Below are 19,233 nucleotides of genomic sequence, written 5' to 3'. Positions count from 1 at the left end.
GCTTGCGCATACATGTGTTTGTGCGTGTACGTGCATGAGTGTATGTGCACGCGTGCGTGCGTGCGTGTGCATGAGGTATTGAGGATGAACCTAGGCTCTCTTGCATGCTGGGAAAGCACTCTACTACTTCTATTCTCAGCTTTCTTTTTATTTTCATCTATCTAATTAGTAGTTTGTGGTTTGTTTTTCTTTTGTTTGTTTGGGTTTTGATCTTGGCTGTGGAAGACAGACTCTCACTGTATAACTCTGGAATTTACTCTGTAGATCAGGACAGTTTCAACCCTCCTGTCACTGCCCCTGTTTATTCTTCTATTTTGAGACAAGGTCTAACTAATCTGAGTAGTCTGGCCTTCCAGGTAGACCTGCAGCTTCAGGTTCCCGAGCAGCTGAGATTCCGAGATTCCTGGCTTTTACCAAGGCTGACTATATAAGGTTTTCTGAAAAAGCCATCAATAGACATGCGAGAAGCTTCAGTTCTTTACAATAAAGACAACTGTGCAGATTTTACAATGACAAGATTAACTTAAACAAAAATCAAGACAATTACCCTAATGAAGAGCTTTGGAAGAAGAGGCTTCAGAGATTTTTTTGTTGTTCCAGTGAAGGCTTTGCCATGAACTCAAATGCATGGTTTTGCTTCAATTCAATAATTTAAAATGAGCCAAAAATGGTCTCAATTTTAAATCTCTGCCTGACAATCAATCTTTCAGTACAGGAATATTATGGAGTTAAATGAGATAGTGTAGAGTCAGAATTACTTTAATTATGCTCTTACATATTCATATAATCTGAGAGACACTATTGACTCTGTGTAAGTACAATTTGTGTATGTGGGGGCTGAGCCCAGAACCCTGTGACTGCGAAGCATGTCTTTATCACTAAGCTACATTTTCACCTAAATCACAGATTTTTTTGCAATTTAAGATTTTCCCCATACACAAATAAATAAAAGCTTCTTTAAGTGCAAATTTCACTCACAATATTTTTATAATTGACCAAAATATTATAAAAATGGTTAAATAAGGAACAAATAAAAGCATGCAGTCAATATAAACAGAATATAATATCCCCACATGTCTAAAAGAAGAAACACTCAGTAACTATTAGCTCAGTTGAACCTGTTTGAAAGAAAAGAGATGTTCACACTCACAACACTAACTTTAGAGGTGGCAAGGTAGAATTATGAATTTTGGTTTTTCAATCTACCTTTTCCAAGATGTCTTCAATACAAGAAGCAGAAAGAAACACAGGCTCAAAGCACAGAGTTGCCTACTCTTTTTTTTTTCTTTTTTTTTCTTTTTCTTTTTTTTATTAACTTGAGTATTTCTTATATACATTTCGAGTGTTATTCCCTTTCCCGGTTTCCGGGCAAACATCCCCCTCCCCCCTCCCCTTCCTTATGGGTGTTCCCCTCCCAACCCTCCCCCCATTGCCGCCCTCCCCCCATAGACTAGTTCACTGGGGGTTCAGTCTTAGCAGGACCCAGGGCTTCCCCTTCCACTGGTGCTCTTACTAGGATATTCATTGCTACCTATGGGGTCAGAGTCCAGGGTCAGTCCATGTATAGTCTTTAGGTAGTGGCTTAGTCCCTGGAAGCTCTGGTTGCTTGGCATTGTTGTACTTTTGGGGTCTCGAGCCCCTTCAAGCTCTTCCAGTTCTTTCTCTGATTCCTTCAATAGGGGACCTATTCTCAGTTCAGTGGTTTGCTGCTGGCATTCGCCTCTATATTTGCTGTATTCTGGCTGTGTCTCTCAGGAGCGATCTACATACGGCTCCTGTCGGTCTGCACTTCTTTGCTTCATCCATCTTGTCTAATTGGGTGGCTGTATATGTATGGGCCACATGTGGGGCAGGCTCTGAATGGGTGTTCCTTCAGTCTCTGTTTTAATCTTTGCCTCTCCCTTCCCTGCCAAGGGTATTCTTTTTCCTCATTTAAAGAAGGAGTGAAGCATTCACATTTTGATCATCCGTCTTGAGTTTCGTTTGTTCTAGGGATCTAGGGTAATTCAAGCATTTGGGCTAATAGCCACTTATCAATGAGTGCATACCATGTATGTCTTTCTGTGATTGGGTTAGCTCACTCAGGATGATATTTTCCAGTTCCAACCATTTGCCTACGAATTTCATAAACTCGTTGTTTTTGATAGCTGAGTAATATTCCATTGTGTAGATGTACCACATTTTCTGTATCCATTCCTCTGTTGAAGGGCATCTGGGTTCTTTCCAGTTTCTGGCTATTATAAATAAGGCTGCGATGAACATAGTGGAGCACGTGTCTCTTTTATATGTTGAGGCATCTTTTGGGTATATGCCCAAGAGAGGTATAGCTGGATCCTCAGGCAGTTCAATGTCCAATTTTCTGAGGAACCTCCAGACTGATTTCCAGAATGGTTTTACCAGTCTGCAATCCCACCAACAATGGAGGAGTGTTCCTCTTTCTCCACATCCTCGCCAGCATCTGCTGTCACCTGAGTTTTTGATCTTAGCCAATCGCACTGGTGTGAGGTGAAATCTCAGGGTTGTTTTGATTTGCATTTCCCTTATGACTAAAGATGTGGAACATTTCTTTAGGTGTTTCTCAGCCATTCGGCATTCCTCAGCTGTGAATTCTTTGTTTAGCTCTGAACCCCATTTTTTAATAGGGTTATTTGTTTCCCTGCGGTCTAACTTCTTGAGTTCTTTGTATATTTTGGATATAAGGCCTCTATCTGTTGTAGGATTGGTAAAGATCTTTTCCCAATCTGTTGGTTGCCGTTTTGTCCTAACCACAGTGTCCTTTGCCTTACAGAAGCTTTGCAGTTTTATGAGATCCCATTTGTCGATTCTTGATCTTAGAGCATAAGCCATTGGTGTTTTGTTCAGGAAATTTTTTCCAGTGCCCATGTGTTCCAGATGCTTCCCTAGTTTTTCTTCTATTAGTTTGAGTGTGTCTGGTTTGATGTGGAGGTCCTTGATCCACTTGGACTTAAGCTTTGTACAGGGTGATAAGCATGGATCGATCTGCATTCTTCTACATGTTGCCCTCCAGTTGAACCAGCACCATTTGCTGAAAATGCTATCTTTTTTCCATTGGATGGTTTTGGCTCCTTTGTCAAAAATCAAGTGACCATAGGTGTGTGGGTTCATTTCTGGGTCTTCAATTCTATTCCATTGGTCTATCTGTCTGTCTCTGTACCAATACCATGCAGTTTTTATCACTATTGCTCTGTAATACTGCTTGAGTTCAGGGATAGTGATTCCCCCTGAAGTCCTTTTATTGTTGAGGATAGCTTTAGCTATCCTGGGTTTTTTGTTATTCCAGATGAATTTGCAAATTGTTCTGTCTAACTCTTTGAAGAATTGGATTGGTATTTTGATGGGGATTGCATTGAATCTGTAGATTGCTTTTGGTAAAATGGCCATTTTTACTATATTAATCCTGCCAATCCATGAGCATGGGAGATCTTTCCATCTTCTGAGGTCTTCTTCAATTTCTTTCCTCAGTGTCTTGAAGTTCTTATTGTACAGATCTTTTACTTGCTTGGTTAAAGTCACACCGAGGTACTTTATATTATTTGGGTCTATTATGAAGGGTGTCGTTTCCCTAATTTCTTTCTCGGCTTGTTTCTCTTTTGTATAGAGGAAGGCAACTGATTTATTTGAGTTAATTTTATACCCAGCCACTTTGCTGAAGTTGTTTATCAGCTTTAGTAGTTCTCTGGTGGAACTTTTGGGATCACTTAAATATACTATCATGTCATCTGCAAATAGTGATATTTTGACCTCTTCTTTTCCGATCTGTATCCCTTTGATCTCCTTTTGTTGTCTGATTGCTCTGGCTAGAACTTCAAGAACTATATTGAATAAGTAGGGAGAGAGTGGGCAGCCTTGTCTAGTCCCTGATTTTAGTGGGATTGCTTCAAGTTTCTCTCCATTTAGTTTAATGTTAGCAACTGGTTTGCTGTATATGGCTTTTACTATGTTTAGGTATGGGCCTTGAATTCCTATTCTTTCCAGGACTTTTATCATGAAGGGGTGTTGAATTTTGTCAAATGCTTTCTCAGCATCTAATGAAATGATCATGTGGTTCTGTTCTTTCAGTTTGTTTATATAATGGATCACGTTGATGGTTTTCCGTATATTAAACCATCCCTGCATGCCTGGGATGAAGCCTACTTGGTCATGGTGGATGATTGTTTTGATGTGCTCTTGAATTCGGTTTGCCAGAATTTTATTGAGTATTTTTGCGTCGATATTCATAAGGGAAATTGGTCTGAAGTTCTCTTTCTTTGTTGTGTCTTTGTGTGGTTTAGGTATAAGAGTAATTGTGGCTTCGTAGAAGGAATTCGGTAGGGCTCCATCTGTTTCAATTTTGTGGAATAGTTTGGATAATATTGGTATGAGGTCTTCTATGAAGGTTTGATAGAATTCTGCACTAAACCCGTCTGGACCTGGGCTCTTTTTGGTTGGGAGACCTTTAATGACTGCTTCTATTTCCTTAGGAGTTATGGGGTTGTTTAACTGGTTTATCTGTTCCTGATTTAACTTCGATACCTGGTATCTGTCTAGGAAATTGTCCATTTCCTGAAGATTTTCAAATTTTGTTGAATATAGGTTTTTATAGTAAGATCTGATGATTTTTTGAATTTCCTCCGAATCTGTAGTTATGTCTCCCTTTTCATTTCTGATTTTGTTAATTTGGACACACTCTCTGTGTCCTCTCGTTAGTCTGGCTAAGGGTTTATCTATCTTGTTGATTTTCTCAAAGAACCAACTTTTGGTTCTGTTGATTCTTTCTATGGTCCTTTTTGTTTCTACTTGGTTGATTTCAGCTCTGAGTTTGATTATTTCCTGCCTTCTACTCCTCCTGGGTGTATTTGCTTCTTTTTGTTCTAGAGCTTTTAGGTGTGCTGTCAAGCTGCTGACATATGCTCTTTCCTGTTTCTTTCTGCAGGCACTCAGCGCTATGCGTTTTCCTCTTAGCACAGCTTTCATTGTGTCCCATAAGTTTGAGTATGTTGTATCTTCATTTTCATTAAATTCTAAAAAGTTTTTAATTTCTTTCTTTATTTCTTCCTTGACCAGGTTATCATTGAGTAGAGCATTGTTCAATTTCCACGTATATGTGGGCATTCTTCCCTTATTGTTATTGAAGACCAGTTTTAGGCCGTGGTTGTCCGATAGCACGCATGGGATTATTTCTATCTTTCTGTACCTGTTGAGGCCCGTTTTTTGACCAATTATATGGTCAATTTTGGAGAAAGTACCATGAGGAGCTGAGAAGAAGGTATATCCTTTTGCTTTAGGATAGAATGTTCTATAAATATCCGTTAAGTCCATTTGGCTCATGACTTCTCTTAGTCTGTCGACATCACTGTTTAATTTCTGTTTCCATGATCTGTCCATTGATGAGAGTGGGGTGTTGAAATCTCCCACTATTATTGTGTGAGGTGCAATGTGTGTTTTGAGCTTTAGTAAGGTTTCTTTTACGTATGTAGGTGCCCTTGTATTTGGGGCATAGATATTTAGGATTGAGAGTTCATCTTGGTTGATTTTTCCTTTGATGAATATGAAGTGTCCTTCCTTATCTTTTTTGATGACTTTTAGTTGGAAATTGATTTTATTTGATATTAGAATGGCTACTCCAGCTTGCTTCTTCTGACCATTTGCTTGGAAAGTTGTTTTCCAGCCTTTCACTCTGAGGTAGTGTCTGTCTTTGTCTCTGAGGTGTGTTTCCTGTAGGCAGCAGAATGCAGGGTCCTCGTTGCGTATCCAGTTTGTTAATCTATGTCTTTTTATTGGGGAGTTGAGGCCATTGATATTGTGAGATATTAAGGAATAGTGATTATTGCTTCCTGTTATATTCATATTTGGATGTGAGGTTATGTTTGTGTGCTTTCATTCTCTTTGTTTTGTTGCCAAGACGATTAGTTTCTTGCTTCTTCTAGGGTATAGCTTGCCTCCTTATGTTGGGCTTTACCATTTATTATCCTCTGTAGTGCTGGATTTGTAGAAAGATATTGTGTAAATTTGGTTTTGTCATGGAATATCTTGGTTTCTCCATCAATGTTAATTGAGAGTTTTGCTGGATACAGTAACCTGGGCTGGCATTTGTGTTCTCTTAGTGTCTGTATGACATCAGTCCAGGATCTTCTGGCCTTCATAGTTTCTGGCGAGAAGTCTGGTGTGATTCTGATAGGTCTCCCTTTATATGTTACTTGACCTTTTTCCCTTACTGCTTTTAATATTCTTTCTTTATTTTGTGCGTTTGGTGTTTTGACAATTATGTGACGGGAGGTGTTTCTTTTCTGGTCCAATCTATTTGGAGTTCTGTAGGCTTCTTGTATGTCTATGGATATCTCTTTTTTTAGGTTAGGGAAGTTTTCTTCTATGATTTTGTTGAAGATATTTACTGGTCCTTTGAGCTGGGAGTCTTCACTCTCTTCTATACCTATTATCCTTAGGTTTGATCTTCTCATTGAGTCCTGGATTTCCTGTATGTTTTGGACCAGTAGCTTTTTCCGCTTTACATTATCTTTGACAGTTGAGTCAATGATTTCTATGGAATCTTCTGCTCCTGAGATTCTCTCTTCCATCTCTTGTATTCTGTTGGTGAAGCTTGTATCTACAGCTCCTTGTCTCTTCTTTTGGTTTTCTATATCCAGGGTTGTTTCCATGTGTTCTTTCTTGATTGCTTCTATTTCCATTTTTAATTCCTTCAACTGTTTGATTGTGTTTTCCTGGAATTCTTTCAGGGATTTTTGCGATTCCTCTCTGTAGGCTTTTACTTGTTTCTTAACGTTTTCCTGTGCTTCCCTAAGTGTGTTCATGTCTTTCTTGAAGTCCTCCAGCATCATGATCAAATATGATTTTGAAACTAGATCTTGCTTTTCTGGTGTGTTTGGATATTCCATGTTTGTTTTGGTGGGAGAATTGGGCTCCGATGATGGCATGTAGTCTTGGTTTCTGTTGCTTGGGTTCCTGCGCTTGCCTCTCGCCATCAGATTATCTCTAGTGTTACTTTGTTCTGCTGTTTCTGACAGTGGCTAGACTGTCCTATAAGCCTGTGTGTCAGGAGTGCTGTAGACCTGTTTTCCTCTCTTTCAGTCAGTTATGGGGACAGAGTGTTCTGCTTTCGGGCGTGTAGTTTTTCCTCTCTACAGGTCTTCAGCTGTTCCTGTGGGCCTGTGTCTTGAGGTCACCATCAGCTTTCTTGCAGCAGAAAATTTGGTCTTACCTGTGGTCCCGAGGCTCAGGTTTGCTCGTGGGGTGCTGCCCCGGGGCTCTCTGCAGCGGCAGCAACCAGGAAGACCTGTGCCGCCCCTTCCGGGAGCTTCAGTGCACCAGGGTTCCAGATGGTCTTTGGCTTTTTCCTCTGGCGTCCGAGATGTGTGTGCAGGGAGCAGTCTCTTCTGGTTTCCCAGGCTTGTCCGCCTCTCTGAAGGTTTAGCTCTCCCTCCCACGGGATTTGGGTGCAGAGAACTGTTTATCCGGTCTGTTTCCTTCAGGGTCCGGCGGGGTCCTGCTGCTCCTGGGCCCTCCCCCACGGGAGCCCAGAGTCCTTATACAGTTTCCTCTTGGGCCAGGGATGTGGGCAGGGGTGAGCAGTGTTGGTGGTCTCTTCCGCTCTGCAGCCTCAGGAGTGCCCACCTGACCAGGCGGTTGGGTTTCTCTCTCACCGGGTCTGGGAGCCGAGTTGCCTACTCTTATAGGCTACTTAATTAAGAATCACAATCTACCAGCTCCAAAAAAAAGAAAAAAGAAAAAAGGAAAAAAAAAATCCCAATCCAGGGAACCTTCCACCTCCCTCTTCAGAACAGTCCTTACACTGGGAAGGCATTAAGACACAGATAGCTCCTCTTTCTAACGAAGAAAGCTTGGTAAAACGAAACCAAGTAAGTTAAATTTTATTGTGCTGTTTGTATTCTCTAATCACAAGACTATAAACAATTTTTTAAATTTGTTTGATTAAAAAGATTTGCAATATCTAGTTTGGTGTTGATAATGAAGAAAAGATTCATTAATACTGTGGTAAAAGCATTTCGTTGTATTGGAAACAAGCCAATTTCATTTCTCTAAAATTATTTTCAAAACCAATGCAGAAAATGTAATGAAGCAACTAAGAGAGCCGAAGTGCTGCATGCTGGTAATTAAAATGAAGACTCTGGGCGTAGTTAATAGCCATGAAAGTGAAAGTAGAAAACATTCTCATTTTAAAAAGACAAGATTGGAAATCACTGGCTTTAGCCATATTAAACAGGAATCTTTCCCCGCTGAGTTGAGATGGTCTGCAGCAGGTGTCCCTTCCACCTTGCAGCAAAGAACAATCTGTTCTAAGTTGTCAGTGCACTCCGATAGCTCAGGCCCAAGCAGGCTACTAAGTGCTTCAAGAAATCAATTTCCCTGTGGTATTCTGTAAAATTTAAGTGTGGAAACTTAGTGAAGAAAAGATATCAAGATACACAGTTGAAAAGATAGCAAAATACATAGTTTATAAACAGACTGGCACTCTACCTCAAAGGTAGACAGTTACTGTTTGGTATAAAAGAAATTTGTTGACTTTGTTAAGTAACAATGGGCTTATTTTACACATTTTTTAAAAGACTTTAGCTCTTTGCCTACATGTCTCTATCAAATATTTTAAGTCAGTTTTTAAAAGAAATTCCTAAATATCTAATATAATTCTTTGCTGCTGCTCTAGGAGAGAGTTATACTATTTCTAGCTATTCCAGGTGACTTCTACAAGAGCACTGACTCAGGAGAACTCTATACCACACAGTCTTGGCAATAATTTGATCTCAGAAGGGACACAAGAAAAGGCAGAGATTAGTGAGGCATAGCCAGCCTAAGGTCCCATTGTAGTGTATGATACAAACAAAACTCTTTCCAAAAGCAGAAGAAACAACATCAACTCCTGTTCATCTTTTATAAAAATGTACACAAAAGACTACAAAAATGATAAAAATGGTATGGCAGGTTCTGGAGTTGTGCGGGTCGGGAGGCAGGAGAATAAGAAAGAAAAGGAGTGGTGGGGTAGAAGAGTGAAGCCAAGTCTATTAGCCCTGCCATAGGGAGGGTGGAAAATGAAGTAACAGCACAAGAAACTGCATGACACTTTGTTCCTGTCCAGGGATTCCTGCAAGTTTATTCTCTCATTCAGTCACATTCTCTCTCTTTGTCTCTCTACCCCCTCTTTCTTCCCTCTCCCCCTTGACCCCCATAAATAATAAAAAAAGTTTTTTAAAGGTATATAAAAAAGTAAAAATATATACAGAGTCTGGAAATTAGTAGTATTGTTACACCTTTTATCTTATTTTGAAAATATACCGTAATTGAATAATATGGGTTCTCCTTGTGGGAAACTTTGTAGAAGGTAGGTACACGGTAACATATTGTAATTTACTGTGTGTTAAATTGTTTAAACATGATGTTAAAGAATTTTGAACAGTAAAAAAAAGTAAAATGAATTAGTTAGAGGACTGTCAATTATGTGAAGATAGTTTGAGAAAAGAAAGTGCTCTTAAATGCTTCTCCCCTTTAAAAAACAATATTTGAATGAGTCCAGAGAAATTTATTCTCAAAAAGCAATGGATTCTCTTTGCCACAATGTACATGTGGTCACCAGAAGGCAACCTATGGAGTCAGTTCCTTCCTTCCACTATGTGAGCCCCAGGTATTGAACTCCAGCCATGAGGGCTGATAGCAGCCTCTTTACCGACCGAGCCATCACATTAGTCTCCTATTTTAACAGTTTTTATAAGTGTTCTGATAGTAAGACCTGTGAAAACATTATTATAATCAAGATACTAACTGTTCCATCAAAACAAGCAAAAAAACAAACAAACAAACAAACAAAAAAACAGAATGAAAACCCTGTGCTACCCCCTTTGACTTATGAGTGTCTGCATGTATGTGTGTGTGTGTGTGTGTGTGTGTGTGTCTGTCTGTCTGTCCATCTGTCTGTGTCTGTGTGTGTGCATGCACTCCTGATGCTTATAGAGGTTAGATCCCCCAGAACTGAAGTTACAGATGTTTGTAAGTTGCCATGTAGGTACTGGGAAATGAACCAGGGTCCTTTGTAAGAACAGTGAGTATTCCTAACTGATGAGCCATCTCTCCAGATCCTGTTAATCTTCCAGAGTCATGTTCTGCAGACACTGATCCCTAGAAAGCACTGACTTATTCTCTACACAAAAGTAACAACAGTACTTGCTTTTGAAGATGGCTTTTCATCAGTCAGTATGATGCTTCTGAGATCCATTCAAGTGGAGCTGCTTCATTTCATTTAGCTAATGAGCAGTACTCTATTGTGTTGCTCCCACTGCACCATAGCTTATCAGTCCTTTGGATGGGTTGACATTTGGGTTGTTTCGTTTGAAGCTATTAAAAATTGTTACTATGAGCATTGGTATATAGGTTTCTGTGTGGACACGAATATTAATTTTTCAATGAAAAAGCAAAACAAGAATGTATCTGCTGGGTCATATGGCAAACACATATATAACTAGTATAGGAAACAGGCAAACTTTCCTAGGATAACTACTATTTTACATTCCCACAAGCAATCAATAAGATCTAGTTATGTCACATACATGGTATTTTGGGGGTGGGGGTGTTGTTTCCCTTTTATCCATCCTGACAGGTGTTATCTCTTCACCTCTTTAAATTGCATTCTCTTAACAGTTACTAAACATTTTAACCTGTGCTATTTCTAATCAATATGTCTCATATAAAACTGTCTGTTGAAAAAGTGTGCCTATTTCCCAATGAGATTGTTTCTTGCTTTTGGAATGAGAGGCTGCAATACATGCTATACATAAGACTTTGATACTTGAATTGTAAAGATTTTCTTCTTCTCTGTGACTTCTCATTCTCTTAAACAGGGTAATAATTTGTAGATTAAAAACTTTTAGTATTGATATTGCATAGGAATGGTGAGAAATTAGTATTTCTTCAAATATTTTCTTTAATCTTCCATCCCAATTTCTCTTCTGGGCTTAAGGATGAAAATATAAACATATTTTGTTCCTGTTCCAAGTGCCTCTAGGCGCCTGCCAACTCCTCCTGTCTCCATTCACTGCTGCTCCGGTGGCTGAACTTGTGCTGCTTTAGCTCCCAGTGCATCAGCTCTTTTCTCGGCCACAGCTACAGTACCGAGCTACTGGAAGTCACTGTGTTTTCACTATTAAAATTTCCACTCGGGCTTTTCTTCTATCATTTATTTCTTGCTCAGGCTTTCTATATTTTTTTTTCACTTGTTTCAAGCCTTTAATTGTTACTGGAAAGTTTGTAGTATTACGGTTTTTGTAAAATCTTTGCAAGACAATTCCAACATCTGCCTCTTGCTATACATCTGCTGATTACCATTCATCCTTTAAATTGAGATTTTCCTGGTTCTTGGTATGATGAGACTCGACTTTCTATTTGCATCTATTTTACTAAGCAGTCACATTGTTTGGATCCACAGTGAATGTTTTTGCGATCTCTTTAAGGGCCTTGGTTCAAATGTCGATGTAACTGTTAAAATCTTCCAGCACTGTAGTGAGATCATTCTTTAACTGATCACAGGGCACGTGGGAGTATGATATTAAGATTTGTCACTAAACTGTATTTATGACATAATCAGTTTTAGAATTGTAGTATCACTTCTAACTTCTGGGGAAATTTTACAATAAGATGCTGAACAAATACACCAAAAACTGAAGAATTCCAATTGCAGCTCAGCTTACATTCAAGTAAGTTAAAAGAATAAGACATCTGTTAGGTATGTTGGTACACTCTGAGATGAACTGGGTAGGAAGTGACAATTGCAATATGACCAGTTATTCCATTTCTAGAACCACAGATGTTAACTGCTTCATATACAATTCTGCAACTTAACAATAAATTACAGAAAACTTTTTTATTATTGATAGCTAAGAAGATGTGATCAAATAAGAAATAAAATAATAACATGTAGTGAGCTATAGAAAGCATAGTGTCACAAATTCAGAAGCCCATTAAACATGTCAAGAAATATTTATTTTCTTGCCAAAAATGTCTAAACTGTGAAACCACTTTGGCAAGAACTTTGGAGGAGCTAAATTTACAGTTTACTGGAAACCATGCCTAAAGTAAACATACTACTCAAAAGTAAGATTTATAAAGACTATTGCCAAATGTCACCAAATTTAAAAATAAAGAAATAAAAGAAAATGACATAGTAATGTATGTTGAAAATTTGATAAAATCTGCAAAAAATTTACTTGACCTAGTAACTGATTTTGGCAAAATTGCAAGATATAAAATCAATGTATAAAATTCAACTGTATTTTTATATCCTTGCAATAATAAGATATGCTTATTGTAGAATATAAATAAAAATGTGAAGGATTTATGACAGTATTTTGAAAAGAATAAGGTTAGAGAAATCATACTATCCAATTTTAATACTTTCTGCAAACCTATGGTAACCTAAATGGTCTGGTATTATCAGGACTACAGTACCTGATTTTCAACAAAAACATTAATGTAATGGGGGAAAAGCAAGTCTTTGAACGAATAGCTCAAATAAACAAGAAAATGAACCTGAATTGTTGGTTCGTATCTTAACTCCAAATATATCTCGGACCTAAATGTAACAACTCAATTATAAACTAGAATAGGAGAGGCAAATGCTCCATTTCAGAGTGCTTGCCTGGCATGCATAAAGCTCTAAATTTATTTTGCCAGCAAAATAAATAAAAAATAGGCAAATAAATAAATCTTCTAGAAGAAAACAGGAAAAAAATCTAGCTTACCTTTAGTAAAAATTTCATGAGTATAAAAGTGAAAACTAAAAATACAATAGGATTTTATAACTTAAAAACCTTTGCTCTTCAAAAGACATTGGTAAGAAAATAGAGGCTAGGGAGATGGCTCAGTAGATAGGATCATGGACTGCTCTTCCAGAGGATCCAGGTACAATTCCCAGCACTACAAGGTGACTGACACCTGCCTCTAACTGCTTTGCCCAGGAATCTGACATCATCTTTTAGACTGCAGGCCCCAAGCATGTGATGGAACATATACATATAATACAGGTAAACACCCATATCTTCCTTTCAGCAGATATAAGAAACGGTTAAGCTACAGATTGGAGGATTTCTAGATTAATAATAAAGGATTCATATCAAGAATAAAGAACCTCAATATGTCAGTCATAAGAAAACAAATATCTCAACCTCATAGGAAGAACAACAATATCAACCAACCGGACCCCCCAGAGCTCCCAGGGACTAAACCACCAACCAAAGAGTACACATGGACAGACCCATGGCTCTAGCTGCATATGTAGCAGAGGATAGCATGTTGGGCATCAATAGGAGGAGAGGCCCTTGGTCCTGTGAAGGCTCCATGTCTCAGTGTAGGAGAATATCAGGGCAGGGAGCTGGGAAGGAGTGGGTAGGTGGAGGAGCACCCTCATAGAAGCAGGGGTGGGGAACAGGATAGGGGGTTTCTGCTGGGGAAACCAGGAAAAAGGAGATAACATTTGAAATGTAAATAAATAAAATATCTAATAAAAGAAAAGAAAAAGAAGAAAACAAATATCCCAATAAAAAGTTGACCAAAAAATTTGAACAGGTACGTCCCTAAAGAAGGTATAATGGTTAGGAAGACAGCTTAGTTGGCTTGCCTTGCTAGCATATAGACTTGAGTTTGATCCCCAAAACTGATGTGAAGAAAAGCAGGGCACAATGGTATGTCTCAAGGAAAACACAACAGTGAAAAGCACCCGAGGAGTGACATCTGATGCTGTCCTCTGCCTGTCCCAAGTGCATGTGCACTGCTACACACGTGTACCCACACAAACATGCACACAGGATAGGACACAAAGATGGTAAGTAACCAAATAAACAGGTATCCAACTACAGTGAAAAGAAAATACAAACCAAACCCATGGGTTACTATTTAAAACAAACCAAATGCTAAAATAAGATCAACTATCACACACACACACACACACACACACCAAGAAAAAGAGAATGTAAATTGTATACCCCTCTCTAAAATCAGTACCAGACAGTGTCCTACAGTGTCCTACAGTTGAAAGGAGGGATGAACACAAGCCCGTTCCCTAACCAGCAGCCATCTCCAGCTGATAACCACTCGCAAATGAAGATTCAAGGGAGTCTCAGTGGGGAAACAGACTGTCTAAGGGGCGGGCTGCAGGTCTACCTGTAGATGGCTGAGGCTGCAGGTCTACGTGTACATGGCTGACAAAAACCAACCTCAAGGGCATCTCTGGAGACTCCTTGCTTCCCAATGTCATGTCAGGATTCTTTCTCTCCTTTATGTTTAACTTTATTTGTTTTTTTTTTCCTGCATGTATATTATGGCTTCAGGTTTTGTGTTTTTACGGGATTCCTTAATTGTGCCAATGCGTGGATCTCTGCATCTATACCTGTTGCTTATGCCTATAGGGAGGTCTTTTCCTTCTGTTTGTTTTTGCTTTATCTTATTTTATTTTTATTATGATCTCTCAGATGCTTGTTTTCTAATGAGAGACAGAAAGGAAACAGACATAGATGGGGGGGGGGAGTGGGGAGGAACTGGGAGGAGCAGAGGGAGGGGAAACCATAATCACGGTATATTATATGAAAAACATCTATTTTCAATTAAAAAAGAAGAAGAAAAACATACTACATACAATATTTTAAGTACTGGTGTAATTGTTATAGAATATTTAGATTCATGAGCAGCAAAGATTAGAATTCTGAGAATTGTGCTGAATAGATATCTAAGTATCTCCTGTATCACGTCATACACATTAAGAATCAGAGGAGGTATAATAAATTAGATTTTCAATAAAGGTGATGAAGCTAAAACTATCACTGATATTTTCTTTATCTATTAATTGTTGAAAATACCAAATTCCTGAGCACGTGAATTATTACAAAAAGCAACTTATTACGGAAAACAAAAGTATTGTGAACGTGTCCACTTCTGTAATTGTTCATTTGGGATGCAAGACAAAGGAAGAATGAGGGAAAATCTGATAAACTTTCTTCAATCTGAAAAAAATACATCCTACTCTTTATGTATTAAAAAAAAAAACGAATGAAAGTATAAACCCACGTAAACATTTGTAGACAGATGTTCAAGAGTTTATTCATCATAGCCTCAAACTGGAGATAATTAAATGTCTCTCAAAAGGCAACAAACAAACAAATAAACAAACAAACAGTGGTGCATCCACAAATGTAGTATGACTCATAGTTAAAAGTAATGAAATATTGATATATACAATGTGACCCAAAGAGTAGATTTTTAAAAAGAGAGAGAGAAAATAAAGCAAGTGGCAGGTACTTGTTACAGTGTACTGAGCTGATGCTGACCTGACCATAGTTTAAATACAGTGGCTGGAAGTTTAATAAGTATGTGGAAGCTCACAAACCAGTTATTTCTATTTTATTAATAAAGGAGATGATGGTGCGGTGCCACCATCTGTCCACAGCTCAATGAATGAAGATCTAGTTGATAGGAGATAATTATCACTCCCCTGTAGGAAATAAAATGGTTCTCATTCTGCAGACTCCACTAATCAATGGTCTTGGGAGTATGAGACTAAGAGAACATGCCAACACCAAGTTGGTTTTTAGTGACCCCCTAAACACTTGATTGACCCATTTATTTGTATGAAAACAGATGCTTAGCATATACAGAAGCATGCCATGGTCTGTCCCTTTGCTTCCAATCTTTTTTTTTAAAAAAAAAAACAAATTAATTATTTTTATTTTGTGAGCATTGGTGTTTGAGGGTGTCACACTTCATGAAACTGAACTGCAGACAGTTGTGAGCTGCATTGTGGTTGCTGGGAATTGAACCCAGGACCTTTCGAAGAGCAGCCCGTGCTTTTAACCACTGAGCCATCTCTCCAGCTCCCACTTCTAATCTTAAAGGGTTCTTGTAGATAGAAACTATACTATCATAGAATTACAAAAGGATTGAGTGAAGGACACTTATGTTTATTTCAACTTAAACCATTTCTTATTTCATTTTAAATGTCTCTATTAACTCACTGTTTTTTCCTCAAAGCAATTTTCTCCCAACTTATTGCCAGTTGAAGATGTTTCCATTGCCAGCATTTCAGCTTCTTCAATTACTTAGAAATGTCTACTGATTCTATTTCTCTAGTCTCTCCAAGTTTGTCTCCACTCCCAAAGCAAACTCTCAACACTTCTCAAATTCATCCTGCCTGTGCTACAATCTCCTTGTCCTACATGGCTTTTGCTGCTTCTAGTCTCTCCAAATACTAATATAGTTCAACTAATATACTACTTTTAGGTTCTGTCATTTGTTGTTCCTTTTGTGTACAAAAACTGTTCTAAAACTAGGTTGTCATTAGCTTACCGTGGCTCAGGGCCCTGGGTTTAAACCCTAGCACTGGGAGGAGGAACAAAGAAAACCAGGATGCTGTGATACCAAAATCAGAAAGTGTCTAGAGAATGCTAACAATAAAATTTCAAAAGGTTTTCCTTACAAATTTCTAAGAGGAGATATATATATATCTCAATAAGAATTTAAAAAGGAACACATACAAAAAAGACATAAGGCCCTTAACAGCTTGATCAGTACTTACTTCTTGTCAAAATGATATCCATAAAATAAATATCTTTCAATAATCATTTAATGTTCATTTACCATATATTTTACCATCAATAATCAAGCTCTCGAACCTCTTTGCAGATTTCCATACTTGTTTTTCACATGATCTAAAACTCCACACAAACTGCAGAGTGCAGCTGGCATCTGCGATCCTGTACTAGTCTGCCTGCCCTAGGCCACTGCTCTCAACACGCGTCATCTAGCGCATCCTTTGCCTTCAGTGCTCACGGTGGAGTCAGACTTGACCACCTCACACAGTGCCAACTGCTACAGAACGCAGCCTGCTTACAACTGTGTAGTTTTTATATATGCAAACAAGTGTCTCCTTTTAGGGCAGTACTTCTGTGCTCATGAGGTATAAAACTTATTTATTCTTTGAATAAATAAGTAAAGTGAGCAATTAATTTCTCAAAAAGCACCAGAAAAACTTTTAAGAAGCAAAAGTTATTTTCATTTTTTATTTTGATTTTTTTTCCACTCAAGATTTATTTCTTGCCCTAATCTTCTTACCTGGAGATAAGTTATTCTCCGCTGGACCAGCTCTGTCAGATCTTTGGCCTCTTTTTCACGCCAATCCCCTGCTCCATCTGTTTGACTGAGGTAGTATAGATCCGTCATGATAGACCTGCGGAAGTAAGCAACGTGGGAAGGCCACTTATTTGTATTGTTTCGCTGGATTACACACAATCGTAAAGGAGCCAAACTGAAAGATTAATGCTCAGGTAGATGATGGTATTTGTCTTTTATTTTCCATTAAGACTATGAAACTTAATATTTAAGTCTCTACCACCCAATATTCATCCCTATAGCAAATCTTTTTTGTCAAAAAAGACACACAAATTTTCCCCACAAGCCAATCAGTCACACCATTAAAAACAAACAAACAAACAAACCAAAATATAAAGAATGCAATTCAGCAGACATGGCACTGGTGTTTGAATAATACCACTGTGTCCTCACTTACCGCTTCATAACCTCTCTTAACATTCCACTCTGAGCAACTAGGAAAAGATTAGAGGGAAAACTTGACATAAATCTCACACAAAGTCCTAAATAACAAGACACTAACGAATTCTCTCTTTAAAGTAGCAGGTACTACGATTTTAAGTTGTGTGACTCTCTGCTGCTTTTGTTTTTGAAAGTATGTAATGTTTCATAAATGTTCATGTCACCCTTGTGCAGAGGCCTTGCTAATGTCTGTATCATTCCAGTTTCAGTATGCCTGCTGCCAAAGGGAACATTCTTTGTTACTTATGTAGCAGTAAAGTTGCCTTAAGCAATAAGTAACTAAATAGGTGTGGCTCTGTTCCAATAAAACTTTATTAACCAAAGTAGGAAAATAGCCAGATTTTGCCCTTGGGCCATAATTTGCTGTTCTCTCATCAAAACTAATGTAATGATTAAGATTCTTTCTCACTCTGGAGCCATCAGTAATTTGGGTCATAACATGTTAGATTTCCTTGCAATAAATTAAAATACCCTGTAAACTATAAAGAGATAGTTTAGAACTTGTAGACATGGTTTTATCTATATTACAGTAAATAAAACCAATGGCTTTCACTTAGTACAAAAGAAAGTAAAAAGTCATCCCTCTTTCTCTAACAAGCCCCAAACAATCTGTCACCAAATAAATATATAACCAATTACTGACTATTAATCTCTATCAGTAATGCTATTGACTAAGCTACCATCCTCCCACACCGGAATTATTATAGTGGCTTTCTGGCAATTCTCCCAGCTTCCAACCTTGCCTATGTATAGTTTATCGATGGTGCTCAGATTAATAATCAAATAACACTTCTGTTTGCACTTAACATTGGGTTAACCTTTCAAATCACTCAGGAGTCAAGGCCAAAGTCACTATTTTGCCTTATAAGATCCCATACACCATAGTCTATCATTTCATCTGATCCCTTCCCAATGGCGTCATTGTTTATTTTATTTCAGTCACAGAACCAACCAAATATCCTTCAAATATTTGTTCACATGTCACCTTCTCCATGAAGCTTTCCTAGGTTAACCTACTTTTAAATAGCCAGCATCCTAGCACCCTCCCTCAGTTTGGCTCCCTCCCCTTTCCCACTTTTTCCCTCTGCATTCCCTCCTTCCATTTATGGGTCCTGATTCTAGAAACTCACAGAAAGTAGCTTTATAGCATTTACCTTGAGTATGAAAACCACAGAATAATAATTATACAACAAAGAAGAAGGAGTTACTGGATAGGTATGGCAGGAATATGTGGTAAGGAAAACTAGGCACAAAAACCTTCCAGTATTCAGTCCCCCCGTAAGACCCTGAAGAATAGGACTGACCAATCAGAAGGATTCATTTAACAAGTAATGAAATGAGTCAACAACTGTGACTTAATTATCTAGGACTGAGTCTTGGTAATTCTTATTTCTGGTTCTTAATTAAATGTTAGATCCCTTAGTAAATAAACACTGGCAACTCAGAGAAAACCATTTGGGCGATGAATGATCATACGTGATAACACACTTGATAAAAAACAATTATTGATTTGAAAATGACAATTAAAATCTTAAATACAGTTTAGACTATTCAGCCTAGGTTAGCAGAATGGCTCTGAGTGTGCTTTGAAACAATGGGTTACTGTCAAAGGATTTTAGG

At 38.2% G+C, this 19,233-nt stretch overlaps 1 protein-coding gene, 1 long non-coding RNA gene and 1 other non-coding gene across 5 annotated transcripts in view; all 3 read right to left on the bottom strand.

Moving 5' to 3' along the window:
* Fut8 (fucosyltransferase 8) overlaps positions 1-19,233 on the bottom strand; it is a 246,864-nt gene that overhangs the window by 76,487 nt on the left and 151,144 nt on the right. For all 3 annotated transcript variants that reach the window (NM_001002289.2, XM_087554154.1, NM_001412189.1), the window contains 1 exon segment: positions 17,116-17,230. In NM_001002289.2, the coding sequence (NP_001002289.2) occupies positions 17,116-17,230 (115 nt within the window).
* Positions 195-10,304, bottom strand: LOC148005329 (uncharacterized). The gene is made up of 2 exons (XR_015623153.1): positions 7,684-10,304; positions 195-1,274 (listed from the first exon to the last, which is right to left on the bottom strand). It is a non-coding gene; the product is annotated as an uncharacterized LOC148005329 (long non-coding RNA).
* Positions 17,743-17,846, bottom strand: LOC120093306 (U6 spliceosomal RNA). Its single transcript, XR_015623661.1, has one exon. It is a non-coding gene; the product is annotated as a U6 spliceosomal RNA (small nuclear RNA).

This window comes from Rattus norvegicus, chromosome 6 (assembly GCF_021556685.1).
Source record: "Rattus norvegicus strain SHRSP/BbbUtx chromosome 6, alternate assembly SHRSP_T2T, whole genome shotgun sequence".
In the NCBI taxonomy this organism is placed as follows: Eukaryota; Metazoa; Chordata; class Mammalia; order Rodentia; family Muridae; genus Rattus; species Rattus norvegicus.
Note: the sequence above shows the minus strand (reverse complement) of the source record. Positions and strands in the feature narration are given on the sequence as shown.